This window comes from Oncorhynchus clarkii, chromosome 1, assembly GCF_045791955.1.
Source record: "Oncorhynchus clarkii lewisi isolate Uvic-CL-2024 chromosome 1, UVic_Ocla_1.0, whole genome shotgun sequence".
In the NCBI taxonomy this organism is placed as follows: domain Eukaryota; kingdom Metazoa; phylum Chordata; class Actinopteri; order Salmoniformes; family Salmonidae; genus Oncorhynchus; species Oncorhynchus clarkii.
The window spans coordinates 42,677,463-42,697,116 of record NC_092147.1 but is presented as its reverse complement, the minus strand read 5'-3'; the positions used below and the strand labels follow the sequence as shown (position 1 = coordinate 42,697,116).

Below are 19,654 nucleotides of genomic sequence, written 5' to 3'. Positions count from 1 at the left end.
TGTGTGTTTTTTCATAGTTTTGATGTCTTCCCTATTATTCTACAATGTATAGAATAGTAAAAATAAAGAAAAACCTTTGAATGAGTAGGTGTGTCCAAACTTTGGACTGGTACTGTAAGTGTTGGCATTAGTTGGCTTTTACTTCAACATTATGGTGTTTTGATGTAATTTCAGGTAGATGTTTTCTAAGACCCCTTTCCAACTGTTTGACCAGTAATCAAAGCCTTTGTTTATTCCTAATATTTAGGAAATAAAATAGTTGAAATATGTATATTCATTTGACACCAGATTTGACATGCTCCTATAAACTTCCCATGTCGGTGCTCACGGATCCTTCTAGATGGAAATGACCAGCAGACTCAGTCAATAGAAACCAGACACACTGCTGAGACAAAGGCTAGCAGGCTACTCTGGCATGGCAGAAGGGGCTATATCTGGTCTGATGTGTCGCACAGTAAAGGAGCTGTGAGGTTTCAGTAGACTGTGAAGTCAGTCAGAGAGAGCACATGGCTCTAATGGGCACAGGCCCTGAGACATCTGACACAGGGATATAAATTAATGTGACACTGTGATGCCAGGTTAAACACTTGCATTAAAACCAACACTACTCACATGAACTCTATGGTCGCTCAGTGTAATAGCTTTATAGTAACAGAGTTAGGGAGGACCCCCCCCCCCCCACAGACACTTACCGGTACCTTCTCCTCGACAATGCCCTCCTCCTTGCTTCCTTTGTTTATGTTGGGGGTCTCCTCCTGTAGGTCCACTGTCCTCTCCAGTATGGGTCTTTGTGTGTGAAGGAGGGGAGTGACGCCCATGCTCCCGTCCCCCATGTCCCCATTCTCCAGGGCAGTGTCTTTCCTCAGGGGGGACCCACTCTCCCTGTCCCCGTCTCTGTCCATTTGGGTTAGCATCCCGTTAGTTGCCTGTTTGTGGGCATCCCGCTGCGTTCTCGGGACAGAGCCTGAATCCACCGAGTTGTTGTCCTGCTGCTCGGACTCTGACTGTCTCTGGTTGACCCGGTGAGCCGGACTGCAGAGGGGCGACTTGCTGAGCTGCTTGAGTGGTGAGCCCTCCTTGGTTTCTGACTGGCTGTGAGAGCAGAGGAAGAGAACAGGAGGACGTCAGAGACCACCGCTGATAAAGACTTAAAGCCAAAGAAGACAGGAGATGAGAATAAAAGAGTGAGCGGGAGAGCACGTTCAGTGGCTGTTAAGCCTGCAGTATACTAACTAGTGAGTGCTGTGAGAGTGACTGAGGCTGCAAGACAGCACCAGAGTATGTGCAAGGGTAAAACATAAAACAGTTGAGATGCAAAAACTTCCTCTTGTCTTCTGGGGCTGCTGTGAGCTGTGCAGAGGAAGTGTGAGTGCGTAGGGCAGAGGAGGAGGGGAGGAAAAGAGGGGGGAGGAGGAGGATAGTGGAGTGGAGAGGAAGACTGGAGAGGTAGAGCCCCACTCCCTAGAGATAGCCTGCTGCCCTACTTCTGAATGCACACACATACACATTAGTGGTACGCGGGTGAGCTTTTTGTTCACCGCAATTGCTAATAACCCTTCTGCAACCGACTATATGTGTTAAAGTGAAAATCTGAGGCCCGTACCCGACCCCAATATAAAAAATGTGCAGTAGGCTACAGTCAGAGATGGTTAAACGATGTTTTGACAGGGGGTGCAGGATCATTTTTTGCCTGTTTTAGATGTGCTTCTGCTTATAATTTCCAACATTTTGGTATTCAACTTGTCTATAATTAGATACATGCAGCTTCTCTTCTGTCATTATATGTTGCCCTAAAGACTAAATAAACCTTGCTCGCCAGAAAAATGTCATAAATCGGTAGAATGAATGCTTCAATCTAGTTGACATCGGTCAAGTTCTCTGTCATCTCGGCTTCTTTCACCCGCAAAGACGTTTAGGGACCGGGGATAAAATCCAATAACCCCCAAAAAATGCAAAGATTTTTCAAGTGACATCAGTTTAAGGAAATAGAAAGCTGTGAAAACAACCCAAAATGTTCCTGATAAGATTTCAGTTCGGCTTGGATGCATATCTTATGTGGTTGAAATACTATACTATATTTCTGATGCTGATCAAGATAGATACCGTCTGTAGAGGTGCTAACTGCACATTCACATTCTCCCAAGATGCTGAAAGAAACAAGTCCCATTTCTCCACTCCTGTTCCCGAGTCAAAATGTAGCCTACATTTGGTGTATTATTTTACTGCAAGACATGTTTTATTCTGCAGGAGTTAATAGTAGCCCTTTCCTGTAATCAAATGACCTCGTGGCCTCATAGATGGAATGTTATTTATACTTTTCATAATGGATCACCTTTTTATGTTTTACACCAAGAATCTGCTGTTTCCATGTCAGACATTTTGAAAAAAAAATTCAGTCTTCTGTGATGTATATAAAGTGTAATATTGGGATGTAAACTCAAAAATGGAATACATTTCAACTCTTTAACTGACATGGTACAGGCGTCTTATTTTTCTAAGCCCATAACCATGTGTGTGAGGTGTATACTTTTGTTTTCAAAGATTTGTTTAAGACGACCAAGAAACAGAGTGTGTGAGGCTACAGTCAATGTTCAGATTTCAGTTTCCTTTTTTAAGTCCTCGTCTTGTGACTGTTGAATTCGTATAGCCTCACAACCATCATCCTCTTTAACCACTTCACCAAATCTTTCCAAAACATTCCTTTTCTGGCCCTCTGTTCTCTTTCTTCTTAAGATTGTAACTTTATGCCCAGTCCCAAAAGCATTTGGTGCGTGGACTATGCTCTAAAGTTTAGGCTTACACTAATGCCAGATAGCCTAAAATAAATGAAAGAAAAACCTCAATGCAGCCTATAAATATAAATTGCACAAGAATGATACATTTATGGATTTTTTAAAAGGTTTTGTTTTCTCTTCATGAGTCAACCCATGCATCACCAGTACACGCGTCCATACGTGTACACGCACACACACACACACACACCTCCATCCAGCAGTACTGTATCCTGCAGCTCGTCCAGCTGTTTCCCTGTCTATGACCCACCTGCCCTCAAACAGCACTTCCCTTCCGGTCCCCTTAGTCTTCACTGTCCAGCAGGGACATGGACTAATGATCAAACAGTACAGGTCCAGAACTACTTTAAAACACTTTAAACCCCATTTGGAACCGTACCCATGTTCTTTCCTGTGGTAGATCAGTGAGACTAAACCATGTTTCAATGGGTGCACTAGTCTACCTAAACCACCTGATTCCACTGCATGAAGACAGGAACAACACACACCTACTACAGGAAGTATGTGTCACAAGCCTACTGCACATGTCTGAACCCTGTACACACACACACACACACACACACACACACACACTGAGGGTACAATGTCAGTAGAAACAGGAAGTGTGTATGAATAGAGGAACAACAGAGGTTGACATACACTGTACAGATGAGTCATTAATCTCTATGCTTTAATACAATGTCACACCCTCACTGTGTCTATACTAGTCAGTCCCCGCAATATATGACATATTGTGGTTGAATAAAGTGGTCTGAGTAAAGAGAAAACAATACCTTTAAGAATTCACAAATGTATAATTATGATGCAATTTATATCTATAGGCTACGTTGAGGTTTTTCGTTCATTATTTGAGGATATCTGGCATTAGTGCAACAACCTAAACTTTATGTCCTAACTGTGTGCGCGCCAAATAGACACGCAAATCGCAAAAAGCATTTGGGAACGGGCTTAAAAGGTAACATTGTTCCAGCAAAGCAAAAAGGACAACGTCAGAGCTTAATTCAATAAGACAAAAGCGGCGCAATTGAGACTTGAAAATAAAGAGAAGGGAGGGCAAAAAATAGTATTGCAACGACCCTGGGTTTATAAGCGCGGATATCGACTCTGCCGCTTGAGCATGCTTTTAAGGCGCGCTGGACTTCAGGCTAGAAGGTAGAGGGTTCGAGACCTACTCCCTGCCTGTTTCATACAGATTTGGTGGAGCGGTAAAAGAGGATGATAGCAGATCCAGCTATCTTACCTGTGATAATTTTGAGGCAGTGTTGTATCAGTAGTATTTGTATCGGTGTTGGATACATTTGTACTTGGTCTTGCCACGCGCATAAAACCGCTTCGCCAGGCCAAATACATACACTCCTTTCTTGAAACAATTATCTTAACAGTCTTTATATCTATTATAGACATGTTTAATCAGTGGCGAACCTATTGGACCTAGGCTTTTAGTAATGTAGTGGAGGTATAGTATTTATCAATTATGTTGTACAATCATGAAATCATGCACAAAGTAGTCTACACAATCACAAAGCACGTGAAATATAGCTCACAGGACAATGTCATCGGTACTTAGGAAAGACGTTTCAATGTATGGTATCTACCAGTAAATGCAACAATGGGTATGTAAACCAGGTATTGAAAAAGTTTGTCCAGAAGTCTTGGTTAGTAGGCTATTCGGGATGTGCATCATGAGCTATTTGCATCAGGGGTGTAGGCATGAGTGGGCCAGGCCCTGCAGATTGAGCAAAAACAAAATACATTATTTACTACAAAAACACAGTTCTACTCTCACAAGATGATAATTTGAAAGAACCCTTTCCTGCAGTCAATGAACAAATGCGCCCTCTTTGGCCTCATGGGTGGAATGTTATTAATATAATAAAGATTTTTTTTAAACAATAAATCCGGTTTCTATGTCAAACAGTTTTGTTATATTTTAGTCTTCTGTAATGCATATAAAGTGTAATATTGGGATGCAAACAAAAAATGTAATATACACTGCTCAAAAAAATAAAGGGAACACTTAAACAACACAATGTAACTCCAAGTCTGCTCAAAAAAATAAAGGGAACACTTAAACAACACAATGTAACTCCAAGTCAATCACACTTCTGTGAAATCAAACTGTCCACTTAGGAAGCAACACTGATTGACAATAAATTTCACATGCTGTTGTGCAAATGGAATAGACAACAGGTGGAAATTATAGGCAATTAGCAAGACGCCCAATAAAGGAGTGGTTCTGCAGGTGGGGACCACAGACCAGTTCTCAGTTCCTATGCTTCCTGGCTGATGTTTTGGTCACTTTTGAATGTTGGCGGTGCTTTCACTCTAGTGGTAGCATGAGACGGAGTCTACAACCCACACAAGTGGCTCAGGTAGTGCAGCTCATCCAGGATGGCACATCAATGTGAGCTGTGGCAAGAAGGTTTGCTGTGTCTGTCAGCGTAGTGTTCAGAGCATGGAGGCGCTACCAGGAGACAGGCCAGTACATCAGGAGACGTGGAGAAGGCCGTAGGAGGGCAACAACCCAGCAGCAGGACCGCTACCTCCGCCTTTGTGCAAGGAGGAGAAGGAGGAGCACTGCCAGAGCCCTGCAAAATGACCTCCAGCAGGCCACAAATGTGCATGCGTCTGCTCAAACGGTCAGAAACAGACTCCATGAGGGTGGTATGAGGGCCCCCACGTCCACAGGTGGGGGTTGTGCTTACAGCCCAACACCGTGCAGGACGTTTTTCATTTGCCAGAGAACACCAAGATTGGCAAATTCGCCACTGGCGCCCTGTGCTCTTCACAGATGAAAGCAGGTTCACACTGAGCACGTGACAGTCTGGAGACGCCGTGGAGAACGTTCTGCTGCCTGCAACATCCTCCAGCATGACCGGTTTGGCGGTGGGTCAGTCATGGTGTGGGGTGGCATTTCTTTGGGGGGGCCGCACAGCCCTCCATGTGCTCGCCAGAGGTAGCCTGACTGCCATTAGGTACCGAGATCAGATCCTCAGACCATATGCTGGTGCGGTTGGCCCTGGGTTCCTACTAATGCAAGACAATGCTAGACCTCATATGGCTGGAGTGTGTCAGCAGTTCCTGCAAGAGGAAGGCATTGATGCTATGGACTGGCCCGCCCGTTCCCCAGACCTGAATCCAATTGAGCACATCTGGGACATCATGTCTCGCTCCATCCACCACAGACTGTCCAGGAGTTGGCGGATGCTTTAGTCCAGGTTTGGGAGGAGATCCCTCAGGAGACCATCCGCCACCTCATCAGGAGCATGCCCAGGCGTTGTAGGGAGGTCATACAGGCACGTGGAGGCCACACACACTACTGAGCCCCATTCTGACTTGTTTTAAGGACATTACATCAAAGTTGGATCAGCCTGTAGTGTGGTTTTCCACTTTAATTTTGAGTGTGACTCCAAATCCAGACCTCCATGGGTTGATACATTTGATTTCCATTGGTAATTTTTGTGTGATTTTGTTGTCAGCACATTCAACTATGTAAAGAAAAAAGTATTTAATAAGAATATTTCATTCATTCAGATCTAGGATGTGTTATTTTAGTGTTCCCTTTTTTTTTTTTTTAGCAGTGTATTTCAACTCTATATCTGACATGGTACAGGTGTCTTTTTAATTGTGAGGTGTAAACTTTTTTTTCAAAGTAGATTTGTCTAAAACTACCAAGAATCACTGTGCGACCCTGATTTAGGCCACTGCAGTAAAATGTTAACTTCTTGTTGAAAGTTATTCTTGAAAAGGGAGAAGCTAACAAATTAGCAACAACATCCCCTTCGATAACACCTGCTGCAGCCGTTGCAAACCAGCCTACAAAAAAAAATAGCTAGCTAGAACGTGGGAAAACCACTGCTCCCGATTGCGCAGTGACCTGTTGGCCTTTGAGAAGGCAGAAGTTTCCATATGTTTTTTTTTGTAAAAACAGTTTTATAATGACAGTGGAATCAACCATTACAAGTCAAAATGTGATTGGTTGATTCCACTGTCACTCCAAAACGTTCCCCTAATACAGTGAAATAGCATATGCCTTCTATCTAGCTTCTGATGGCCTAGCCAATGGCCGATTTAGCTAGCTAAATTATTTATCTCCCCAGAGACAACCAAAGAAAAATCCTGATTTGATAATTTTTTTCTCTTCAGTGTTAACCATTTCATTTCCAACAAAACTGAAAAGATGAAATCAGAACATCATTGAACATAATAAAATAATTGTATAAGTCCCTCATTGTTCCCCACTATGTTTGGGTTAGTAATAATTTGTAAAGTGGCTCTATTTTACCTCAGCATGCATTTTTTACCATTCTGAATGCCTGAAGAATCCACATGTTGTTCTGAAATATGAACACAGAAATACTGGACATTTTGAACTCTTATTATGATGGTGATTTGACAAAATTACAGTCATGGTCTTGAATTGGACTCGCATTCTTCTGGTCTCGGTCTTGACTCGGTCACGGACCCACTGTCCCCCTCCCGGTCTTGACTCGGTCACGGACCCACTGTCCCCCTCCCGGTCTTGACTCAGACTCGATTTTCTCCGGTCTTGGTCTTAAATCGGTCTCACTTTAGGTGGCCTCGAACACAAAACTTTTGTGAGGCGATACAAATATGAGTCACAGGATGGGGACTCCAAATGGAAAGTGAAATCTGGACACTGACTGTAGGTCTATAACATCTCACATAGCAGTAATACTAACTCCTGCAGACTTAAGCATTTCTTGCAGTGAAATTATACATCAAATGTATGAATAAATGTGACTTTGTAACAGGAGTGGAGAAATATGATTTATTTCTTTCAGCATCTTGAGAGAATGCCAATGTGTAGTTTCATACCATCTGTAGAGGTGCTGTCTTTATCAGCATCATAAAAACGGATAGTAGTTCAACCACATAAAATATGCATCCAAGCCGAACTAAAATCTGTTCAGAAATATCTAATTCAGGCAACAACAAAAAAATCCTGCACCCCCTGTCAAAAAATCTGTACGCTGTCTCCGACTGTAGCTTATAGCACATTTTCTATATTAGCAGGTTAGGGTCAGGTGCGAGCCTCAGATTTTCACTTTGTCACATATAGTCGTGAGGTTGCGGATTGGTTATAGCGTTCGCAGGCGGGTGCGGGTGAACAAACAGCTGCCCCACTAGTCTATACAAAGCACAGAGGACTGTTGTGGTTGGTTAGTGTAGGCCATGGAAACACTTGAGCAAAACACTGAGGCAATACGTTTCACAAATCCTCCTCATAAACGTGGCTTTAATCTTTGATAGATAGAAACGTTCAGTTACCTTTCCAAGAGGTTTACAGAAAGGCTGAATCACCTTAATGCGCCTCAGTATTAAAAAAAATGCATACAGTCATATAATAATAGCATTTAGAGGTAGGCTTTATTGCTACATCAATATCATCATCTGTTGGGTTTCCAGGTTCCCTCTACTAAGAAACACAGCATGTGAAGCAGATTATTACTAGGCTAATTCTGTTCCTTAGAGGCTGCCCTTCTTCTGCCAAACTAAACCAAACGCACTCGGAGGGTGAGTCTGTAGCTCCAGAGACCTGAGTTGGTCTGTAGAGGCCTGGGTTGGCAATAATGGACTGAGCGGGTAATGCTGTTGGACTCCACTGTATGAGTGGTTCACACAAGGGCACCATTGTTTCTCCCTCTCAGTCTCTCGCCAATGGGCCTCCTCGCATGTTGCTAAAATCACCACTCAGACTCGTAACCAAGCGGGAATGACAACAGAAACGTATTAAAGTCATAGGAAAACAGATGAAGACAGAGGTGAACAGATGAAGACAGAGGTAAACAGATGAAGACAGAGGTAAACAGATGAAGACAGAGGTAAACAGATGAAGACAGAGGTGAACAGATGAAGACAGAGGTAAACAGATGAAGACAGAGGTGAACAGATGAAGATAGAGGTAAACAGATGAAGACAGAGGTAAACAGATGAAGACAGAGGTAAACAGATGAAGACAGAGGTAAACAGATGAAGACAGAGGTAAACAGATGAAGACAGAGGTAAACAGATGAAGACAGAGGTAAACAGATGAAGACAGAGGTGAACAGATGAAGACAGAGGTAAACAGATGAAGACAGAGGTAAACAGATGAAGACAGAGGTAAACAGATGGCACAATAGATAACTAAAATACTTGTGTTGCTATAGAGAAAATGCTCAGCCTTGGCCTTGTGGTAACTTATTAATCTCTGACAAAACAATAGACTGATTCACACAGCCAAACCTTTTGATTGAGGACACAATATAACATCATCTGAGACAGGAATCAAAACATGAGAAACTTGGTGTAATAAAATCCTACCTCTTTCGTCCAGACTTCATCCTACAGCAGTGAGCTCTCTCGCGCAACTGAGGGAGCAGATTTTCCGCTTTGTCCAAATCTCTTTTCATCCTCCACTAATGCTTTGGCTTGTGATACACACGCTGATCTCTAGTGCTCTCTCTGTCTAAAGCGTTCCTCTGAAGAGATATCAATGAACCGGGCTGAAAGTGACTTCCGCTTTTTAGTTCATCTTCTAAATAGTAGGAGATATTAGGAAACTTTTGCATGCAAGGTTTATTAACGTCACACTTGATTACTACACTCATGTCTGCCTGATCAAGGTACTTATTTTAGTAAATGGAAGTACCCATGTCGAATCTCTCGCTCTCTCAGCAGTTAGTACAATCTCTCAAAATTCACAAAAGCAAGAACACACACGAGCAATATTTGCATCACACATTTGAGTAAGCGCTGTATCTCAGATTGGGTCTAATCAATAATTTTCTCAGTTTGTACTCTACTTTTTCCCCCTGCTCTACCTGTTCTCCTCGAAGTGGTTGATGAGGTTCAAGACTTTGGAGGGTTTCTCCCGGCTCTTCGCCATCATCGCCCCTCCTCTTCTCTCCTCCATGGTGGCTCTGAGGAGTGCTCTCTCCACACGCCCAAGCGGGTGGGCGGCGGACTTCGTCACCGGGCTCTGGAGGTGGGCTGGCTTCGGAGGCACTGAAGGGGTGATTTGAAAAGGTCAGTTGTCAGGGCTAGAGAGGTCGGAGGTCATGTTGGCATGGCCACTCTAGGAGGCTTTCTGTGACTACATGAGCCTCTACCAGCATTTTACGGAATGTTGACTGTGTTTTGTGGAGTTTGGTGTTCTTGAAACACAAGGTGGCAGCACAGGTTACTAAAAGCTAGTCTCATTCCCAGAGTGTCTGCGACCCATGCCTATAAGCCTGCAAAACACGGCTACTTTAAGCACAACATTCATCACCCAGATTTAGATTGAAATATAGCCATTCTGTGGACTAGCAGTATCCTCTTATGGCATGAACTATTCTATAACCCATAGAGGGGATGGTCAATGGGCTGTTGTAATGTAGAGCTTCCTTTTTATCTCTGGAGAATGATTCACTGTGTTCAAATAAAACAGGAATGCAACACCACTAAAGGCAAGGTTTCACCACTGTGTCACACACTGTCTGGTTACATAACTGTCTCTTCTTTGCGGCATGAGCTGTTTTGTCATACATGTTTTGAGCAGTGGTGGAAAAAGTAACCAATTGTCATACTGAGTAAAAGATACCTTAATAGAAAATGACTCAAGTAAAAGTGAAAGTCACACAGTAAAATGCTACTTGAGTAAAAGTCTAACAGTTTTTGGTTTTAAATATGCTTAAGTATCAAAAGTGAAAGTATAAATAATTTCAAATTCCTTATATTAAGCAAACCAGATGACACAATTTTAGATTATTTTTTTAAACTTATGGATAGCGCACTCCAACACTCAGACATAATTTACAAATGAAGCGTTTGTGTCTAGTGAGTCCGTCAGATCAGAGGTCGGTAGAGATGACCAGTAATATTAGACAGCAATATTATCTGTACCTTGTGGTTTGGGCTGCAGTGAGGGCCTGCTGTCCGAACTTCTTCCATTGACACCCCCCCTGCTCTTCTCACTTGGACTCTTCCCACACAGACCTGTCCGACTGACCCTTGCACTGTGGGGGCTACTGCTTAGAGCTGAAAGAGAGAGAGCGCAAAGAGGAATGGTGAGATTCTCGACAACACTCAGTTGGCTGCGGTGGTGATAGAGCTGGGATCATATGACGTTTACCATGCCTCTGTTGTACTTATTTTGAAAGAGGACCTCCTCACTTCCATACCATATATCCTGTTTTTTTGTGATTCACATCCATGTTGCACCACAGACAGAACATATACCACTCACAGAATATCACCCACCCACAGCCACTGGCTTGAAGCGAGTGTAATACACTCCATCTTCTACTATTCATTTGGCCAATGGCCAGGGGGGAAAGTAAGCCGGTCCGGTACACCTTCCCGGCAAAATAAATAGTGGGGGTACGCCGTACCAGTAAATCATCAGCCTATCACAATAATTAAAACAAAATGTCAAGAAAACTGTAGGCTACTACACCACTATTTATCATTACCGCATGTCAGAGGCATGGAAAATGTGCGAATGACCTTGAAAACAATGCGATGTGGTTCAAGGAGAACACTGCCATGGCCGAGACGAGTGGCTGACACTGAGACGCGCGCGAACAGCAGTGGAGGCATAAATCCTGGCCTAATTATACTGTGAGGTGTTTTGTATAGCAGATGTCTCTTAGCATTCACCACTGTGTTCGGAGGCTGGAACATGTTGCCAGTAGATGAACGGGAGCAGGTAGCCCAGGAAAGAAGTGATTGTTTGACAATCAGATGACCACATCATGACCGGTTGTGTTTATGCCACAATACAAAAGGTCATACAGTTTAAAAAGTTACATGATAAATCTTTCCCGACTAGGCCCACAGATATCCTTATTGAATCCATAGGGATTCTATGTCATTCTATGATTAGACCCATAAAAAACATGTTGGTGTACACGCAAGCATATGAGGTCCTGTACTGGGAAGAAATTAAATCTACTTTCACCCCTGCCCTTGGCTGAACATTAAAGTCTCCACGTAGTTCATTATCATGCTAATGATCCAGATGATTGCCAACAGCACTGAGCCTGGTCTAACCATCTGGTAACAGATGGCATCACGGCTCAGGAGAAGACCCAGATGCAGACAGTTCGAATAACAGACGTTTACTATATAAACAGGGGGGCAGGCAAAGGAAAGGAAAGGGCAGGCAGAGGTAGGTAGTCCAGGGCAGAGTCCGTAAGGTAGAGAACGGCAGACAGGCCCCGTGCAGGCAGAATTATCAAAACTGGGAAAACTAGAAAACAGGAGCTTAAGGAAATAGGAGTACAAAAAAAAAACACGCTGGTAGGCTTAACGAGACAAGTGGAACTGGCCACAGACAAACAGAGAACACAGGTATAAATGCACAGGGGATAAAGGGGAAGATGGGCGACACCTGGAGGGGGGTGGAGACAAGCACAAAGACAGGTGAAACAGGTCCATCTTCACTCCAGTGTGTTTAACCAATTCTGTCGGACTGTTTACACCAAGTCTATAGTCAGAAACACTCCACAGTCAAGTCTCTACAATTGCACAGCCATCCCCATTAAGGTAACACTACATGGCACTGTGTTGCTGCTGAGGCCAAGCAGGTGGTATTGTTACTTTATAGAGAGTTTCCACAAAGTGCTTCATCATTCTGGGAAGTCTCCATTAAGGGCAGTCATGTAAAAACATGACTTAACTCCACTGAGGTATAAGAAGAACTCACATGTGTCGGTCGAGTGAGCATTCACACGGCCCTTCACTCAGCAGCTATACAGTATAATCAATGTGTAACATTGTCCATTGTCTCTGAGAGGCTGTCTATTCCTAGTGCTGCAGAGCTTGCATTACTGCACGTGATGATGCAAGAAATTTTCGATGCAAGCAATTTTTTCTCCATGGTAATCTACAGAGAAAACGACAACGAGTTCACCGAAAGATCATGGAAGTGAAATTCTGTCCTAGTTCGACGGAACATTGAAATGCGGTAGTACACGCAATCTCCAAAATCAATCACAGTCCCTCAAAAAGTAACAGCCTTTTATTTTTTTACATTTTTATAGAATCCCTTCAATTCACAAAAGTATGATTTGCTCATCGTAACAAGGAAGGAACTTCAGTGGCATTCGGTGTATGAAATGGTGTCACAAGAAGAACTCTAGATAGTTGAATGTGTACATATACAGAGCCCCAAAAGAATTTCAGACGTAACTCTCTAGAGCTCAGGACCCCTTAAGTCCCCTGTTTACTTGATGTCACTTGTTAAATCCACTTCAAATCAGGGGAGGAAAACAGGTTAAAGAAAGGATTTTAAGCCTTGAGACATGGATTGTGTATGTGTGCCATTCAGAGGGTGATTTAAGTGCCTTTGAAAGGGGTATGGTAGAAGGTTCCATGAGCACCGGTATGAGTGTGCCAAGAACTGCAACGCTGCTGGGCTTCCAGCCTACATGGGCCAGCATCCCCGCGGAACGATTTCGACACCTTGTAGAGTCCATTCCCCAACTAACTGAGGCTGTTCTGAGGGCAAAAGGGAGGGGTGAAACTCAATATTAGGAAGGTGTTCCTAATGTTTGGTATACTTAGTGTACATTGTACATTTTACCGTAGTGGGCTAAATCAGGGTCACACAGAGTGTTTCTTGGTCGTCTTAAACAAATCTACTTTGAAACAGAAGTATCCACCTGACTCACATGGTTATGGGCTTAAAAAAAAGAAGACACCTGTATCATGTCAGATAGAGTTGAAATCTATTCCATTTTGAGTTTACATCCCCGATATGACACTTTATGTACATCACAGAAGACTGACATATAACAAAAGCGATATAGAAACAGCAGATTTTGTGTAAAAATAATAAATCGTGTTGATTAATTGTGAAATTCTGAGAAAAAAAAATGAGTAACATTCCACTGCAGGAAAGGCTACACTCTTTTTTTATAGCTCTGCTTCAGTTACAGACAACAACAACAAATGGTCTAGTACTGATTTGACTAGGAAAGCCCCACGGTCTGCTGGGGTGACTTTCTAAACACGGCCCAAGTTTTGTGGATAATTTTAGAGCTGGCCTTAAGAACTCGGCTGATTGCATGCTTGACATCATCTGCAATCACTTTAACAGGGAACATTTCAAACATGTGTTGCGCCATATGACCCATTTTTGGTTACAATCAAGTCTCCACGTCAAGTTGCCATGTTAGTGATTGTAGAGAGAGTCAGGAAAACCCTCTATTGTAAATAATGAAGGTTGTTATTAAGATGTCAAACACCCAGTCATTCTGCTGTAAATCACCAAGTAAACATCAATGGAGTGGAGTGTATGGACCTCAGGCCCTCACATTTTCCAGCATAGCTACTTCGCGCTGTTGTCTCTGGGTCAGCTACTCCTCGTTCACACACACACACACACACCCTATCGTTAAAAGTGGCCCGCCACAGATACCCATGTAAATTAGCACCAAGCGCCCTGCTAAGCCAAAGCATGTGGATATTAAGATGTTAGGCAGCACAAAGGGCCCCTTTCTGGGTTAATTCAGAGATACATTTTTTCAGGTGGTGTAAAATATTTGAAAGTACTACTTAAGTAATTTTTGGGGGTGTCTGTACATTAGTATTTATATTTTTGACTACTTTTACTTTACTACATTCCTAAAAATAAAAATCTGTAATTTTTACTTCAAACATTTCATACACCCAAAAGTAGTCGTTACATTTTGAATGCTTAGCAGGACAGAAAATGGTCCAATTCACACACTTATCAAGAGGACATCCCTGGTTAATTTAAGACACTCTTTGAAAAAGTAGGCCTCAGACATTTATGGAAGATGCGAAGGGACTCGGGGGGGAGCTGACAGGGGTGGGATGGTGAAAAGACCAGATGTGGCAGAACGGAGTGCTGGGGTTTGAGCATTCGAGCCATTTCATTCCACCAGGGAGGAGGGGGCTTAGTTGTCTGTTGCTGATGTAAACATGGTCAGGTTATGGTATGACAGCCTCGTGAGAGATGGGCCCATTCAAACAGCCTATTTAACAAGTCTGAGTATGTTCTAAGAAGACACACACATGCACGTGCGCACACTTACACACACAATTCAGTTTAAATTCAGTCAATTCAGAAAGTAAATTGAAATTGCAATTCAATATTTTAGAATAGAGCATCCATTCTCAATTATTGTTTAATAGATTGACTACAGTAAACGTTTAATGTGGAATCTAATTTCCTGAATTGAAACTAAATTGACCCCAAACCTGACACACACACACACACACACCACAACAGGACGGCACAAGACCAAACCAAGCCAAAGTTTTTGCAATTTCCAAATCACACAACTCCAATAATTAAAATTCTTTACTCTTCTCTTTTATACGAAAGTCTGTCTTCTGATTCCAATTTAAAACCACATTAGCCCACATCAGTTAGACTACGTGAATATGGATGTTTGCAAGGTGAGCTTCTGAGCCTGGGGTAGAAGGCCAAACAGGATTCTGTAGAAACTGGAAAGTGAGCAAATATTGAACATTCGCAGCTGAATCCAATAGTTAATAGTGAATGCAGAACTCCGATAAACACAATCCCACCTGAGGCTCTGTCCTTGATTTACACTGTAGGAGACCTGCTACCATGGCAACTGTCCCGAACCTTCTCAACACTACAAAATATTTTACTATTGAACTGGCAGGGAGAACAAGCTCGTGGGCATTCGCTTGTTTCCAAAGGATTTTAGACCAACTCTGGTGGAAATCATGGCATTAATTTCACTCAAGACAGTCATAAGTTAATCCTCAAGAATGAACCAATGAAAATGATCAAAGACATGTATCTAGCATCTAACAAAAACAATTATAATGACACATGAAAAATATTCTCCCCAGTACTGAACTCTATCACCATATTGGAAGGCTGAGGAGTCTTGCCATGGCGCAGAGAGCTGAAAATAGGCCAAAATACTCGGTCCTCTTAATCTTTCATGACATCCGGAGAGAGGAAGAGTGAAGAAGATCCGTTCAAGGAAAAAAAGTTTACCTCAGGTCAGGGTCTGTGTGTTAAAGCCTCCAGTGTGCTGCTGGTGTTACTAAAGATATCTCCTCCGTTGAGACGACGCCTCCCTGTCCTTGCCGACACAGATACACAAGAATGCATGTTTACCAATACAACCGGGCTCAGAGAGGATGAAGGAATGTATCAATCTAACAAAACCACTCTCCCTCTAATCAGAGATAAGAGCAGCGTATCCACATCCTTTACCTCACTGAGAGAGAGAAAATAACAGGATCGACCAACCACGATGCCTCTAGGAATAGATCTTGTTGTGAAGCGGACGTTTGAAAAAGCTATCTAATTTGTGGTATAATTAGGGATGTGCATCTTTCCATTTCAAGATGATTCGATACCTGTCTAGATACATGGGCTACAAATACGACACAGGAACGATACGTTTTAGTTTGAAACGATTCGGTTTGATTAGAGGAACGAATCGATGCAATTCGGTGCGATGTGATTCGATGCACTAACATAGGTTGCATAAACACGTTAATTTTCTATTTTAAATTCAAATCTACTGCTGATGGAGCTCCTGAGCTGGGCATCTGAGCTAGATCTGTCTGAGCTGACTCTTTGTGTGTGTGTGTGTGTGTAATTGATGTATAAGTCTAGGGTGTATGTAGACAACTAAGCGGATCCATAGCACAAAAAAAATTGTGAACCGGCAATTCGTAACGTTTTAATCAATTTTCTGCCCGATGCATGCTAGATCTAGATCGGTTTGGAGTGTCACATAAGAGCATAATGCCTTTGTTACAAAAACCCATTGATACTGCTCTCTCTCTCGCCCTCTAATCCCTCTCTCACTAATCCTGACACAACATGTGTGTCCCGACACTCAAATCAGAGCTGTGAGTAAAAACAATAGGCACACCTGTCTTTCTGCACCCAGCCACCACCCAGAGAGGGGAGTGCCTGTGCTTCAGTCTATAGCTGCAAACCCTGGTCTAAGTTACTGTTTTTACTTCTAACCTAAAATAAACCAGAGCCCTGTGTCCCAAGGGAACACCCCACTCTCAGCACACTGCATATCTAACAGTATTTATAATCAAATCTGCCTGGGATTCAAAATGGGTGGTAATTCTCAGTGATTTCCAGATATGAGCAGGGTTGTGAGAGTGCACACAAGAATAATGGAAGCAATTCCAATTTTAAAGTGAATACATCCACAACATATGAGTGAATATATCCCACAATCCATAAATTGTCTTTGGACTCCTGCCTGCAATTATGAAATACTGTGACTTGATATCATTATCCATTACTTTCACTGCAAAGGGCGACAGTTGTGGGAATAGTCTAACTCCAGAGATATATGTATACCAACCACAATAGCACATTCATCTAAGAAAACAGAGAAAAACATGAGAGAGAGGCGGGGATAAACTGAATCACTGACATAACCTGAGAATAAACTCACCCAAAGCCTCTTCTACAGAGTAGTAGGAAATCCTTACAGGGCAGACAAGGTAGCTCAAGCCTCCCGTAGGAGTAGTAGGGAAAGTCTGGCAGTAACATGCAATATTCCCAGGCAGGCAGGCACTGCAGCTCAGAGCTAAGTGACTCAGCTCAGCGGAGAGACTCACCAATAAGGGGAAGACTACTTCTTCCTTCCCTTCACCCCCCTTCTCCCTCTCTCAAAACAACTAGAGGGATATAAGACACAGACAGAGTGCATAGCGCACAAACACACGTGCAAACACACACACCAGCACACTTCACCATAGCACTATCGTCGCAGCGATAAGGGGAAGGGTGAATTGGCTCTGAAAGGATGTGCAATTCAATAAAATGTTATAGAATTTTCAGTCTCTTTCTTCCGCAGGCTGTCTACACACACAGCACAAGGACTGAGACTAGAAAGAGAAAGACACAGAAAGTTAGCCACCCACAGTGTTGGGGAGTAGTGAACTAAGTTACATGTAGTAGCTTAGTTTTTAATTGAACTAAGTTCAAATCAAGGTAGTGTTTTCAGTAGTTAATTACTTTTTTTTTGTTGCCATGTAGCGTTGTAGCTACTGGAACTACACACTACATTTTTTGCTAAAATAAAATATTGGTGAAGTAGGCAATCATTTTCTTTCTTTTTCAGCAACAGACCTGTGTAATTTTCACTTGAAATATTGTTTTTGTGTTTAATAGGCTAAATTTAACTAACATACGATCCCAAAGTTATCGGTTCTTGCAATTTGTAGTTAATTGTCACACCCTGATCTGTTTCACCTGTCCTTGTGATGGTCTCCACCCACTCCAGGTGTTGCTCGTTTTCCCCAGTGTATTTATCTATTTGTTTCCTGTCTCTCTGTGCCAGTTTATCTTGTATGTCCAAGTCAACCAGTGTGTTTTGTTTTTTTTTCCCCATGCGCAGTCCTTTTCTATTCTCTTGTTGCTAGTCCTTCTGGTTTTGACCCTTTCCTGTTTCTGGACTCTGTACCTGCCTGCCTGACCATTCTGCCTGCCTTGACCTCGAGCCTGTCTGCCACTCTGTACCTCCTGGACTCTGAACTGGTTTTGACCTTTTGCCTCTTTCCTACCCCTTTTTGGATCAATAAATATCTAAGAGTCCAACCATCTGCCTCCGGTGTCTGCATCTGGGTCTCTCCTTGTGCCATGATAGTCAATGACATTTCAGATTTACATATAATTTTTCACAAAGTAGTTTGTGAGAGTAGCTATATTTTCAGAGTAGCTTCCTGTGGCATATTGTATTGGAAGCCAAGTGACCACTTGGGGAACTCGCAGTTGGAGAGTGGGATATGTTGGAACAGTAATCACCAGAAAGAGTTTGAGCAGCTCAAGGTATTAATCATGCATGCTCCAGTACTGAGGTTCTAGGATGAAAAGCTCAAAACTAAAATCTCAGCAGATGTCTCTAAATCAGGTTTAGGTGCAGTGTTACAGCAGTATGCCACTAGATGGCGCCCATTCACATGCCTCCATGGCTCTGGCAACGTCTGAGTGTAACTAACTATGCTCAGATTGAGAAAGAGGCAATATAACTGTCATATGCATATAAGATATTCCATGTGTTTATCTATGGTAAAACAGTGTGGGCCAAAACATAAACCTTTTGGTTAATATTGCAAAGAAGGATCTGGCATACACACCACCAAGGGTACAGAGACTGTTTCTAAAACGTCAGAAATATGACTTGCAACTCGAGTATAGGCCAGGGAAAGAATTGTTAGTGGCAGACACATTGTCCAGAGCTTTAGACAGCTCAGAACCAAACAAGATATACGAGCAGGACGAGACCATACATGTAAACCTTATCAGAAAGAGCTGCCCAGTCTCTGGGACAGTTATTTCACATGCTACTGCCGAAGATGAGTGTTTGCCAACGGCGATTCAAGCAATAACATACGGCTTGTCTGCACAAGCTATGATATACCCTTATGGTCAATACATGGATGAGCCATCTGTACCTGGCGGAATTCTGTTTAAGAGTTCCAGAATTGTGATACCAAGTGGGTTGCAGAAAAACATGCTGATCAAAATACACAAGGGCCATCTAGGGATGGAGAAGTCACAACGACGTGCAAACGCAGTGTCATTTTGGCCCAAGTTGAATACTGATATAGAGCAGACAATCAGAGCCTGTGAAACATGCCAGAAATACAGAGCAAAGAGACAATGTGGGTTGAAGAAAAATAGGTATTGAGACCATGGGGCAAAGTAGGAATAGATCCCTGTTCTCTTGGAGGGAGAGAACGATGTTCTACTGACTATTACTCTCATTACAGAGAGAGCTTTGCTGAAGGACACTACTGCTAGTCAGGAGATAATTCTTTGCTCGCCATGGGGTTGAAGAGATTGTGCGTACGGACAACGCCTCACAGTTCAGCTTTCA

At 42.7% G+C, this 19,654-nt stretch overlaps 1 protein-coding gene across 12 annotated transcripts in view; it reads right to left on the bottom strand.

Annotated features, from left to right (window-relative positions):
- LOC139407268 (FYVE, RhoGEF and PH domain containing 4a) overlaps window positions 1–19,654 on the bottom strand; it is a 108,231-nt gene that overhangs the window by 20,059 nt on the left and 68,518 nt on the right. For 9 of the 12 annotated variants that reach the window (XM_071150903.1, XM_071150937.1, XM_071150921.1 and 6 more), the window contains 3 exons: window positions 10,683–10,817; window positions 9,620–9,803; window positions 693–1,092 (listed from right to left, as the gene is read on the bottom strand). In XM_071150903.1, the coding sequence (XP_071007004.1) occupies window positions 693–1,092; window positions 9,620–9,803; window positions 10,683–10,817 (719 nt within the window). Of the gene's footprint in view, window positions 1–692; window positions 1,093–9,119; window positions 9,804–10,682; window positions 10,818–17,224; window positions 17,496–18,027; window positions 18,178–19,654 lie in introns of those variants that run through there. The other 3 variants (XM_071150928.1, XM_071150991.1, XM_071151000.1) reach the window with 3 other exon arrangements.